The sequence below is a fragment of the Leuciscus leuciscus genome (assembly GCF_965113295.1).
Source record: "Leuciscus leuciscus genome assembly, chromosome: 12".
Classification (NCBI taxonomy): Eukaryota; Metazoa; Chordata; class Actinopteri; order Cypriniformes; family Leuciscidae; genus Leuciscus; species Leuciscus leuciscus.
This window is the reverse complement of record NC_138736.1, coordinates 7659556-7673462: the sequence shown is the minus strand read 5'-3', so window position 1 is coordinate 7673462 and position 13907 is coordinate 7659556. Positions and strand designations below refer to the sequence as shown.

At 37.2% G+C, this 13907-nt stretch overlaps 1 protein-coding gene across 1 annotated transcript in view; it reads left to right on the top strand.

The window, feature by feature from the left end:
- thsd7aa (thrombospondin, type I, domain containing 7Aa) overlaps positions 1-13907 on the top strand; it is a 129227-nt gene that overhangs the window by 64019 nt on the left and 51301 nt on the right. Inside the window, exons 5-6 of the mRNA XM_082187013.1 lie at positions 4013-4168; positions 8175-8378. Of these exons, the coding sequence (XP_082043139.1) occupies positions 4013-4168; positions 8175-8378 (360 nt within the window). The remainder of the gene's footprint in view (positions 1-4012; positions 4169-8174; positions 8379-13907) is intronic.

Genomic DNA, 13907 nt, shown 5'->3' with positions numbered 1-13907 from the left:
TAAGAACAGCAAGTGAACCGCATTGCCAAATATTACGACATGCAAAATTATCTTTTTAAATATAGATCTGATTAACCTATTCACACTTGGGGCTATTTGCTCATTTTCGCGCTTGAGGCTATTTGCTCATTTTCGCGCTTGAGGCTATTTGCTCATTTTTTTCAGAAAGTGCTCAAGCAATTCATTAGATTGCATTAGATCTTTTGTTGTGGATCTTGGTGAATCAGGACCTTGATTTCCAGCCCTCCTGCCTGCGAGGAAGTTTTCCCAGACAGTGCTGGAATCCCATCCGTAAAGTGGCCTAAAGAGAGGCACATGGCACTGACTGCAGCTTCCTGGGGGAGGCGTCAGGCCTGGCGCGCTGACGAGGAACACGGTGACAGATGGAAGAACTGTGTGAGAGAAAGAAAAGGAACAGTGCAAGAACATCTGCACTGCCTCTCACAGATACACAATACCATCACACACACATACACCCTTCAAGCTCTTCCACACCCTTGCCAGCTCTGCCTCGTCCTCTTTTCTTTGTTTTACCCATCATCCTTCTCAGCAAATATTGATAAATATGCAATTAATTGCAATTAATTTGATTATTAATCTGCGTATCACGTAATTCATTTAGTTTATATTTGAATTGATTGTCAGCCCTACTTTATTTAATCATCTACCTGGTTTCCTTTTAATCAATGAAGAATCAATCAGGCACTTTTCCCTTCTGGGAATTGCAGACAGATTTGAGAGGATTTAATTCCAAACTCCACATGATTGGACATTTCCTAGTGATTTGCCACTGGGCCATTGGAATTGTTCACAGGTATTTATATACATTAATGCCAGACAATGAGCGCATCAGGAGTGGTGGTTTACTCAAGGACAGACACCGTGTGCTTTAAGCAGATTTAATCTGGTCATTCAGTTCTAGGGATCATAGCTAAATCCTCTGTAGAAATTGGACTAACATGTTTGTCTGCATCCTGGCTATTCCAGTGCAATGTGTGATGCCAGTACATGGGAACCTTTGATACTTGAGCCATGTCCCACAACTTTACCTGCCATTAGTTTGTAAAGCAGCAACATGTCCACTTTGAAATGAATCATCACTAGTTTATTTACAGAAATTTAAAATGAGGAATTTAATTCCCTACACCACCCTTACTTTATATAGATCAAAACATATATATTAAACTTAAGACAGACACATAAATATGCATAAAAACATTACTATGCTGTAATTTTACAAATATACTATTTCACAGCTGTGTCTCTCTTTGTCAACACCATCAGATATTCATGACATCATTTGTAATATCAGGTTATATCAAAGTCACCCTTCATCCTTAAGGTGTTCTCTTCATATTTCAATATTTCACCTGCTATTTACCTAGCTCACCTATTCTGGAGTGTGTTTCCCAAAAGCATCGTTAGCAATTATGGTCGCAAGTTCCATCATTACCAGCATAGTTTAACAACTTTGTGTTTTCCAAAACCATAGCTTTAAATGCTGAACAGATTGAATTTAGGCTTTTACAATCAAACATTCATCGACTCACATCAGTTGTCATAAACGGAAGCTCAAACATGTTGGCTTGACGTGCATGAACCAATTGCAAGAACCAACATTTCATGTATATATTTGTATTTAATACGCTTTTCAACTAAATCGTACAAATTATAGAGAAATTATTCAGGATTTTTAGATAGATTCCTTCATTTAATGTGGGTCTAAACAGTTTGAAAATGCATTTTAATATGAACATTAGATTTGTTTGTATTAATAATGAATATTTCACATTATTTTTGTGTCTGATGGTGCTGCTAACACATATTAAAAGTAATTCAAGGAAGTGGAAATGAAAGCAGGAGATGCACCTATACACAGGTAAAAGCCTCTGAATTCATATCAGTCCCTCCTAACATGTTATTTTTCATTTTCATGTTTTGTTTTGCCAGTAGCCAGTTGTGAAATATATTGTCCCCATGAATATGAAAGCATTGTTTGCGTTCCGAATTCATTTTCAATCATTTTGGGATTATGGATTCCTAAACCCATGTAATGAATGCCGGAATGAACACAAAAGTATGCATTTTACATATCAAAAGCAGCTTGTTGTCTTCCTCTCTCCCATCCGGCTTCCTGCTCGGCTGCTTGGGCCTGGGGAAGCTGTGCTTGATTTCCTCTCCCCGCGGGTGGCTTCAGACATTTAGAAAACAGGGGAAAGCAGCTGCTGTCACGATCTTTATCCATTAACACATCTCAGTCACAGAGAGCAGAACACAACAACAGTGTTCATTCGTTTCGGCTCGGCCGTGTCGCTCTGTGGAATATAATCAATGTCGCACCCCGTCGTGGATCTTTATGAGATATTCAACGACTTGGCTTTCTCACAGAGCATCCATGCAGCACTGCCCCACGGGCAGGCCCGAGTTATTGATGATGATGGTGATGATGGTGATGCAAGCAGGTGAATGTGTTGGCGGCTGTCAGACGGACAGAGGGACTGATGGGATATTTGTGCCATAATTAGGTCGTGGAAACCCTGGGTGGGCAAACAGCAGACCATCTGGCCTCCAAGTGAGCATTGTGCCACCTGAACAAGGTCAACCTACAAGGAGAGGGTCATTAATCAGACTAGGTTAACAGGGACTGGAAGCCAGACAGGTTTTTACCCACTTCAATACCTCAACAGCACAATCACATCCTAATAACAAATACAAAGAGCATAGAGACAAGTGTGTTTGTGGGAATAAGGGAACTTGCATTTGCATGTCAATTTGACATTTTTTTGCCAAAGTTTAGTTAATTTGACAGCAATTTTTTTTTTTTTTTTTGACATGTCACTTTTAGAAGTAAATTCAGCTCGCTAAATTGAGCGTTTCAAAGGATGTTTGTCCCAGCAGAGCACTTCGCGAAACCCTTTTTAATTTCTGTTCAAAAAAAGCTCATATAAATCATTAATGACTCCACAACTGGCCATGCAATCAATCATTTAGCTTACACTGAAAAGCTACATACACACATGTATTAACCAAATGATTTTAGAAATGGCTCAAAGCGCACAGCGAACACCTTTTGGACACGAAGCAATTTGCATGTGAATGAAGAGAAGATCCGTCAAAGGGTATCGACGGCAGATGTGTTCATGCACTGACCTTGCAGAAAGTCACCTATGGCTCGGAGCCGCACACACACTTACACTGAGTGCGTGTTACTGATAAAAAGAAAACAAGGACAAAAGGGGTCTTGGGAGATATCTAGCAAAACATGTACAATCAGAAACACTTATGAGAATGATGTTCATCTTGTCATCTCTTCATGTTCTAATTTGCAAACAGATTGAAATACTTCACATTACCTTTTTAGGTACTTTTGTAGGCAAAACAACTTTGAGTCCAGCTTGCATAATTTCCCGAACCCATTCCCCTATCATTTTTACATTATAGTACATTAAATTATAATTTATGCTTTATGTAAAGAACATTACTGAAAATAGTATTAAAAAAGTATAACAGGAATATATTTGAAATACTCTTATAACCACGGCACATCAAGTTAATTCAGCAAAGACACATTCAATTGATCAAAAAGTACAGTAACAGAAGTTTTCAAATACATTATGTTCTTTTGAGCTTTATATTCATCTAAGAATCCTAAAAAAAAAGTATCATGGTTTCCACAAAAAAAAAATATTAAGCAGCACAAATGTTTTCAACATTAATAATAAGAAAATGTTAGAATGATATCTGAAGCATCATGTGACACTGAAGACTGGAATAATGATGCCGGAAATTCTAGCTTTGACATCACAAGAATTAATTACTTTTTAAATTATATTCAACTAGAAAAAAGTTATTTTAAATTGTAATAATATTTCACAATTTTTACTGTATTTTTGATTAAATAAATGCATGAGACTTCTGCAAATCTTACAGACCCCATTTTTTTTTATAAATCCGTAATGTATATAACATTCTGTAAGACTCTGTAATAATGTGCGTCTATGTGTCTCTTCAGCCTCGCGGCCAGTGAACAGTGACCTGTGTTTGGGCGTTTCTCCTAACACCACCCAGCTCTGCCAAATCCCCTGTCCTGTGGAGTGTGAGGTGTCCTCCTGGAGCGCATGGGGGCCCTGCACCTTTGAAAACTGCCAGGATCAGTCCACAAAGAAAGGTGAGCACAATCTTAGCTTGAACTATAGGACCAGTTCATCTTTTACAGTTTTGTATGGGTAGCAGTCATTTCACCTAAATCTCACTAAAACAGAACAGATCAATAAAACGTCCTCTTTCATTGTAAATCACATGATTTGTGTACGGGAAGCCTTTCAACATATAACTCACACCGCCCCACCTCTCACCTCTATCTGCGCCATCAGCATCCGGGCCATAAACTTATCACCGCCTACTGGGGCAGAAGATTCATTGTCTCCTAGGTTTATGAACCAGGAGCATTGTAGAGGGAGCAACAAAGAAAAGGAACCCACGAAAAAAGAAAACATGTCACGAAAAAGAGAGAAACAAATCAAGGGTTAGATGTCTTCAAAGAGACTAACACAAGCTTCAAATGGTCTTTAGAAGGAACCGAATCTGCTAGATTCACAGGATGCCGGTTTACCGTATGTTGCTGACAGTTGTTACTGGTGTAGCAAAGGTGCTGGCATGCTGGCTGCTTTTCTCGTTAATTATGGCTGGGACAGCGACCCGTGCCATGACTAATGCATATTGACTCTTCCCTAATGAAGCGGCTCAAAAGGATAGGATGGGAGGAAATTCTCCACCATGCATCTTAATGATGAATTCTCTGAATCTGTGTTCCACTCACTCTTTTCAAATGCCACAGTTCCAATGCCCATACTTCATGCCATATAGCTGTAATGGCAGGCTTCTGCACTTTTTGTACCTCATTATTCAGGGAGATTAGGGCACAGATATATATGTGTGTGTGTGTGTGTGTGTGTGTGTGTGTGTGTGTGTGTGTGTGTGTGGTTATTATATATATATATATATATATATATATATATATATATATATATATATATATATATATATATATATATATATATTAGGGGTGTAACGATATGCGTATTCGTATCGAACCGTTCGGTACGAGGCTTTCGGTTCGGTTTTCAGTACGCATTATGTAGCCTACCGAACGGTTCGTTGGACCATTTTTTCTGCCGACCAAAATTTCGTTATTTCAAATGAAGGCGCGTCGCGGGTGGCAAGCGCGCTCATAGAGGCTGGCGCGACCACAACATCAACTGGCAAATGCAATGTAAGGAACGAAACTGAGCTACTCTTATTGTGTTTGTGTGGACCGTTTATCAGTTTTGACCTGTGAAGCGGTACTCGCGAGCCCTATGCGCGAGCCTGATCAAGCAATACCACACAGCGCTAAGAGATCCAGACCAGTAAAGAAAGCATTTGAATTTCAAATGCTTTTTGAATTCGCCACAGAAGTAATAACATCGCTGCGAGATCTAGTGAGAAACATTCACATTTATCTGTTATTAACGGATCAAACAGCGCTGACGTGGAAACCAGGAAGAAACATCGTGCCATGAATGAACTGGCCGGTGTCCACTGATCAGCAACATTCACCGTGGAATGGACTTGCTGTAGTAACACTAACTGCAAGGTATGGAAGTTTGTCAGGAATAGTGGGCTATAATGCTTTCAAGTAACATTATGTCTGTTTTATTTTGACATTATGAATACAATTGCTGCCCTCAAATGTTAATCTGAACTAAAATAAACCTTTGTTTATAACTAGCCTACTACTACAATATTACATTTCATTTTGTCCAAGGAGCTGTTTTGTTTTATATGCTCATAAGAAGAGTCAAGTATAGCTCCATTATTGCTCAGTAAAAAAAGCAACAAAAAATTTAAAAAAATCATACTTTATGATGTTAGTTTCATTAAGTAAAATAATAATAATAAAAAAAATTATTCAAGGAAATTTCTCTGGCATTTATTTATTTTTGCTGTAGCCTATGGAAAACGTACCGAACCGAACCGTACCGAACCGTGACACAAGTGTATCGTATCGAACCGAACCGTGAATTTTGTGAATCGTTACACCCCTAATATATATATATATATTATTTGTCAAACATTATAACAATCTTTTATTTTTACAATATAGATTACATTTCATCTATATATATTTAGGTTTAATATCACTTGTTTAATACAGAAATAGGGTTTAATTTAGGTTTAATATCATTGTTTTCTGTTTGCTTCTCTATAAAATAAAGTACAACGTACGTATAATATAACATTATTTAAAATATTGTCAAATCACATTTTGGAATTAAATTTTAACCAAATTCTTTGGTGTGATGTCGCACAGCTACCAAATCCAATGCTGTCTTTCCTTTTTACAAAGTGATAAATGTTGATTGATGCTGTTATAACCGTGGGACTGTTCTTTTTTAATATAGCTGTAATCTTTGTTATAGCCTGAACAAGTTGCAAAAATAAGCCTGATGGGAGATAAAGTATGAATTACCTGTGACATCTCAACCTAAAGCTCCAAATAATATGTCAGTGTACACATTAGACGTGATGATGACCCATGCGATTTTTTTGTATGGCTGTGCCTATTGTCTTTTTTTTTTTTGATTACCAGGGGCTCATATGAAACTCAGTATCCTGCTTTTTGTCTGATAAAGAGACAGAAGCAGCATACGCCATCAGACACCTCCGGGCTGACTGACAGAATGTGATACAATCCTCTTACACGCCATCAATGAGCTCTACACTGACCTTCTGATTAAATAAAAGCCAGAAGGAGAGAACGGGACAGAAGTAATCAGAGAAAGGGACAACACTGGCATCTCCAGCTTTCTCCTAAAGGCCCCCCTCTCCCATATTACCTTATCGGCCCCAGACAGCAATGTGGATTAAACCATAGGCCAGGGACCAGTGACAGAGAGGGGAGGGCGATGGCAGAGTACATGTAGGTGACCTTGGCCTGGTCATGAGTCCAGTCCCCCCCACCCCCCCTTTTTTTGTATTCCTCTGGAGCCCTTTCCCTGCCCTTGAATGGGAATACCCCTGGCGTCAAAGCTTCTTCTGTATTAATGGATTGCTGTGTGCATTAGTCCCTTTGGAGAAAAGCAATCATAATGAAGGGAAGAATAATAATGTTCATTATGATAAGCTGCTCCAGTAATTTATGTCATCTTGCGCACTTAATGGGCCGATATGTTTATTATAATATTGGGTAATAATAATATGTAATATTAGGGTGATCGCACAATAACACACCGTGACCGTTAAGAGGGTTGACACAAGGGGTTGCACCAACTAGTTGATTAGTTGGGTTGAAGTGGTGGGTTGGTGTCGACTAGCAGTGAACATCAAGAGGAAAATTCCTCAGTCCACAAATTGCGCCCCAGTGTATATTATTTTATTTCATTTCATTTTCCTTAAAGATTGTTATAAAAAAAAATTATATATACACTACCATTAAAAAATTGGGGTCGGTAAGATTTGTTTTTGTAAGAAGTCTGTTGATTGATTTTCACCAGGGCTGCATTTATTTGATTTAAAAATACAGTAAAAACAGTAATATTGTAAAACATTATTACAATTTAAAATGACTTTTTTGTCATTCATTCCTGTGATGGCAAAGCTGAATTTTCAGCATCATTACCAGTCTTCGGTGTCTCATGATCCTTCAGAAATCATTCTAATATGCTAATTTGATGCTCAAGAAACATTTCTTATTATCAATGTTGAAAACAGTTATTTTTGTGGAAAAATTCTTTGATTAATCGAAAGCAAAACACCATTCATCACAAATAGAATACTTTTGTAATATTGTAAATACCTTTGCTGCCACTTAGTACAATTTAATGCGCCCTTGCTGAATAAAAGTATTATTATTACAATTTTTTTTTAATCTGACACCATATTTTTGAATGCTCATGTATAAATTGTTCTATATAATATTATTTTTTATAATTACCTGTAATAGCAACTATATTTGGAATTATGTGAAAGTGAAAGCTTGTTGAATTTGCAAGAAACAACAGCAAGCAAACTGCATATTATGAGTCATTTGAATTGATAAACATCTACAAATTAATTACTTACACTGTTCACTAAATCATGTCAAGTCAACTTATTCAAGAATGACTTTGAGTCTCATCTGTGTTGTTCAACAGGTTTCAAACTGAGGAAAAGGAGAATCATAAATGAGCCTACAGGTGGAACAGGGAATTGCCCCCACCTGACTGAGGCAATTCCCTGTGAGGAACCCAGTTGCTATGATTGGCTGCTGGTGAAGCTGGAAGAGTGTGTGCCTGACAATGACAAAGTATGCGGACCGGGAACCCAGAACCCACAAGTACAGTGTATCAACAGTGACGGTAAGTGATACGTACACCTTCATGGTACTGATTCCATCCTTCATAATTATTCAAGCTAATTAAAAATCTTTGCCTGAATAGATTTTCTATTTAAGGGTCATGCCCAGGCGTGCACTGTGTCGAATGCAGCAACAAACCCAGATTGTTTTGTTCTCGTACAGCTGGGTCCATTCTTGAACTCTGTCCATAGGGCTTATGTTCTGGACTCATGCCCAATGCCGTAATTGCTGTTTTTGCACAGGCGGCTGGTAGGACTTCTCTATTGTTAGAGTGGCCAGAGGGGAAATTCAGAGCAATCAGAAGTGGCACTGCCGCCTTTTAGTCTTCTAAACACAAAGCCACATGTGCCGGGGCGGCCTACCGTCTAACCATCCCAAAGGCACGAAACTATCCAATAGCTTTTGGATGTTATTGGCTTGACTGCGTACACAGAAGCTAGGGAAACCAGCACCAGCACCATCTGTGAGATCAGAGAAAAATACCGTTTACCTGGGGACAAGTACATGCCTGGATCTGTGACCAATAGCTGACACTGATGCCTCAATATACTGAAAGAGAGGACACCAGGGTTGGTTGTAAAACGTTTTTGCTTTAACGTCTGTTTTTTGGACATGTTTATAATGTGCATTTTGTTTAAGTGCCCCAATTATGCTATTTTAAAGGTTCCTAATTTTGTTTTGGAGGTCTCCTGGTTTACATGCATCCAAGATCAAAAAACACTTTAATTTTCTGATAATATGCATTGCAGCATCACCTCTTTTCTCACAGCGTCTGAAACACTTCAATAAAGAATGAAGTCTCTTTTAACCCCTCCTTTCCGAGAGCATGCTCTGCTCTGATTGGTCAGATGGCCCATGTAGGAAGTGAGACTGGAATTAGTGACAATATATTTCGGCAGTTCAGAATCAGTTCATTATTTTAGGATACAATAACTGTATTTGGTGTGCACTTTGATCTTTACAATTTTGAGACCTTTTACTTTCACAAACATCTATACTACACACTACACTACTATTTTCGAAAAAGCATAAAATATAGGGACACTTTAATAAAATGTAATTGTAATTGTACCAACCCCCATAAAATCCTCCACCATCTCCATACCATTTTATTTTAATTTATTTTAAGTATTTTAAAAGGTAAAAAATAAATGAAAATGAACATTAACATTTTATTCTACAACAAAAAACAAGTAAAAAATTTAAACACATACACTACCGTTCAAAAGTTTGGGTCAGTAAGATTTTACACTTTTACATTAAATTGATCAAAAGAGACAGTAAAAACATTGATAATGTGAAATATTTCACATGCTGTTCTTTTAAACTTTCTATTCAAGAACCCTGAAAAAATTTAACAGTTTCCACAGAACATTGATAATAATAAGAAATGTTTCTAGAGCAGCAAATCAGCATATTAGAATCATTTCTGAAGGATCATGTGACACTGAAGACTGGAGTATTGATGCTGAAAATTCAGCCTTTTCATTACAGGAATAAATTACGTTTTAAGATATATTAAAATAGAATACAGTTACTTCAAAAGGTAATCATATTTCACAGTATTACTGTTTTAACTGTATTTATTTTTGATCAAGTAAATACAGCCTTGGTGTGCATAAGGGATTTCTTTTTAAAACAATAAAAAAATCTTTCCGACCCCAGATTTTTGAATGGTAGCATTCACAAACAAACATGAAGAACATAAAGCACACATAATCTAATATTGCTTGAGGTTGGCTTGAGAGTTATTACATTGTTTGAGAAGCTTTTATCCGAAGCCACTTATATATCTAATTATGTAGAGCTGGAAAACCTCTCGTCTGTCTTGGTTTTGATCTATATTATTTATAGAGCCTATAACTTCATAGATTTTTGAGAAGTGAAATGACCCAGCTATGTTGTACTAACAATTTCTTTTTAATGGGATTTTATGGATGAACACTTCTCTCTGGTTGATGAGGGAGCAAAATTCAGTGCCGCCAACATGATTCATCCGATCTAATTCATTTCATATAATAGCTGAGTGAATATTTTAAGGAATGAAGTGGAAAGCCTGTCTCCAACATGTGGAAGTAAAATAGGTTCATTCAGTGAGCTTATCAAAAATAATTAACCTTAAATTAATGTGGATATGAGGGACAAGTAGAATATTCACTTTTTAAAATACAACCGGCAACTCTGTGACTTCTTTCCTTATTGTTAATGTCTTGTCTGGATGTGCGACACGACTCGGCTTGCATTAATGAATCAATTATGAGCGGCGCACTGTAATTGTATTTTACATCCTCACATTTCACTCCTTGTTCCAGTAAATTTCAGTGTGCGGACATGGCAATTACTGCGACATTCCAGAACCTCAGCATTCACATCGCTAATGAGGACTCGGGGGAGAGAGAAAGAGAGCGAGAGAGGCGGTGTGCGTGTGTGTGTGTGTGTGTGTATAACTCAATCAGTTTTGCAAGGCTCATAATCAAGCATCCCATTCACACCAACTGAAGGTGTCATACTGTCTGTGCCTCAGCTGTCACCACGGCGACGACTGACACCCCCCACCGGGCCCTCATACGAACCTCATCGCCTAGACAGTTTGCCTGAGACCTTCCTTAACATGCCATGTGGAACAACTGTACTTTATACAGTATAGTGGTCTGATTCTATAGCTGTAGCTGTATATTAATTAAACAGTTCGATGATTCATTTATTAACTAAAGAAACTGATCACCCTGTATTAACCCTAAAATGCATAGCTAACTTTTCTCCTCTTAAATCTACCGCATATGTGGGTCAAAGTGGTCCGGCATGTATAAATATGATGCAAAGCACTGCTGATTTTGTCATTGATATGGTAATTTAATGATTTGGGCTGCCGTTTGTGGGTCAGATTTTGTCTGGGGACCCAAATGCCTTAATTAACATACTAAATATGTCATTCCAAACCTGTATGACTTTCTTTCTTCTGTAAATGAAAAAAAGAAGACAATTTGAAGGATGTTTCTACTGTACAAAACAACAACGGACCCCATTGACTTTCATTATATGGCTAAAATATATTCTTCTGTGCTTCACAAAATGAAGAAAGTCATATAGGTTTGGAATGACATAAATTATTATTTTTGGGTGAAGTTTTGAGTGCAACAGTCAGGTTCCGGAAGTAAAAACTTCATTAATTTTCTCCATGGGAAAATAATTTTTTTAACGATAACTTATAAACCCTAAAGATAACCTTACGAGGATAATCGACATTATTTGCTGCTGTTAAAAGTGTCAGCCCACATTATTTCAACTTAGTTTTATAACAGTTGTGTTTAACAGTGGAATTTGTGGTGAAAAACTACATTACCCATGATGCTGTACAGAAAATTCCACCAATCAGAGAGTCGAAACAAGAAAACATATAAAAAAAAAAATATAAAAAAAAATATAATATATATATATATATATATATATGGAAAAAAATACTTCTGGAACCAATGCCGCTGAAAAATTGGGCAGACACTGTCTTTAATATGGCCTATTCTCTGCCATTACTGTACATTTATAACAATAAATGACCAACATATACAATATAAGAGTTTTAATGGAAATAGACAAATACGAAAACTGTTAGATCACATAATCAGAAAGTATCCATTTTCCATCCAATTATATCCTTACATATCCATGAATAAATAGTATTTAAATGCACTATAGAGAGTACAAAATCCAAAAACTGAAAGAAACAATGGCCATTACTCTGTTCCTCCCTAGCCACAGGCTTGCTGCAACATGTTGACCCATTTAAGTCCAGATACCTTGCTCTAGTGAGGAATAATATGATTTGTTCAAGGTCACCTCTTTCTTTGTCCTGCCTCGCAGACGGGTAGATGGTGAATATGTTGTTCTGGCACCGGCGCAGAGGCGCCTGTATAAGTGAAATTAACTCTGTTAGAGTCAGTCTGCATTTAGCTGAACTCCCTCTCTCCCTCATTAACTTTGAGAAGAGTAGCGTGCAGCCTCATCACAATGTGACAGCGCTCAATAGACGAAATGTCAGATGCTGTCTGGTTCTTTTCCATCAGGGGACAGTCAGACGCAGGTGAGATTTAACACATCTGAGATGTATAAGGGCTAGATGTACAGCTGATATTACGTTTCCCCCAGCATGTACTCATTGAGTTATTCATGAGGACAGTTGATTCATTTTCCTCGAGTCTGAAGGATTTGTGAGGAGTGCCTCATGTGTGGTATTTTATTTTATTTTTATTTTATTTTATTATTTATTTTATTTATAATATGGTAACCAGCTAATGATCAGCTTAGACTGGTTACTTTGTTCCAAAACACAGCTATCAGCTTAACATGGATATTGTATGCTCTATAAATATGTGGTTGTGAATAGATTATTATAATTTTTTTGGACTCAGCCAGTTGGTGTATTTTAGTGTATTAAGATCCTCTTTGTCTTGTTTTTCAAATTAAACCTCTAAAAAGCAAATGAATGTCTGTAATGGGCTGTAATGATTTTTTCCTGGTGTGAAATGCTTCCTCTTGGATGTGTATCAATGCCAGCAGTGTGAGGAAGTGTAACTCTTTCCCACCCCCAGTCTCAACGCTCTCTCCTCATTGTTCCCTAGTGCCTCCCCTCTTCTCTCAATTATTGATTCCTGTTGTCTGGTGCTGATGAGAATAGATCTGTTGTGTCCCATGGGGTCACGCAGTGTCATCTGACTCAGTGGGTTTTCTGTCACTTTGGGCTCTTTTTCAGGGTGGGGTTCACCGATCGATTTAGGGGCTGGTGCGGTGCACGATCCACAGAGGGGTTGGTGTCCAAAACTAGGTCTTTCAGATGACCTCTATGAGCAAATTATGGTTTTGCTAGGTTTGGTTTTTTGTTTGGTTTGGTTTGCTTTGTTGTTTTGTTTTGATTGTTTTCTTTTAATTTTGCTTTGCTTTGTTTTTTTTGTTTTTGTTTGGTTGTGCTTGTTTTGCATTGCTTTGTTTGCAAAATGTAAGTTTTTGCTTTGGTTGTGCTTTATGTGTGTGCTTTTAGTTGTACTTTTTTATGTTTGTTTTGCATTGCTTTGTTTTTTTGTTTGGTTGTGCTTTTTATGTTTGTTTTGCATTGCTTTGTTTTTGTTTGGTTGTGCTTTATGTTTGTTTTGCATTGCTTTGTTTGCAAAATGTAAGTTTTTGCTTTGGTTGTGCTTTATGTTTGTGCTTTTAGTTGTACTTTTTTATGTTTGTTTTGCATTGCTTTGTTTTTTTGTTTGGTTGTGCTTTTTATGTTTGTTTTGCATTGCTTTGTTTTTGTTTGGTTGTGCTTTTTTATGTTTGTTTTGCATTGCTTTGTTTTTTTGTTTGGTTGTGCTTTTTATGTTTGTTTTGCATTGCTTTGTTTTTGTTTGGTTGTGCTTTATGTTTGTTTTGCATTGCTTTGTTTGCAAAATGTAAGTTTTTGCTTTGGTTGTGCTTTATGTTTGTGCTTTTAGTTGTACTTTTTTATGTTTGTTTTGCATTGCTTTGTTTTTTTGTTTGGTTGTGCTTTTTA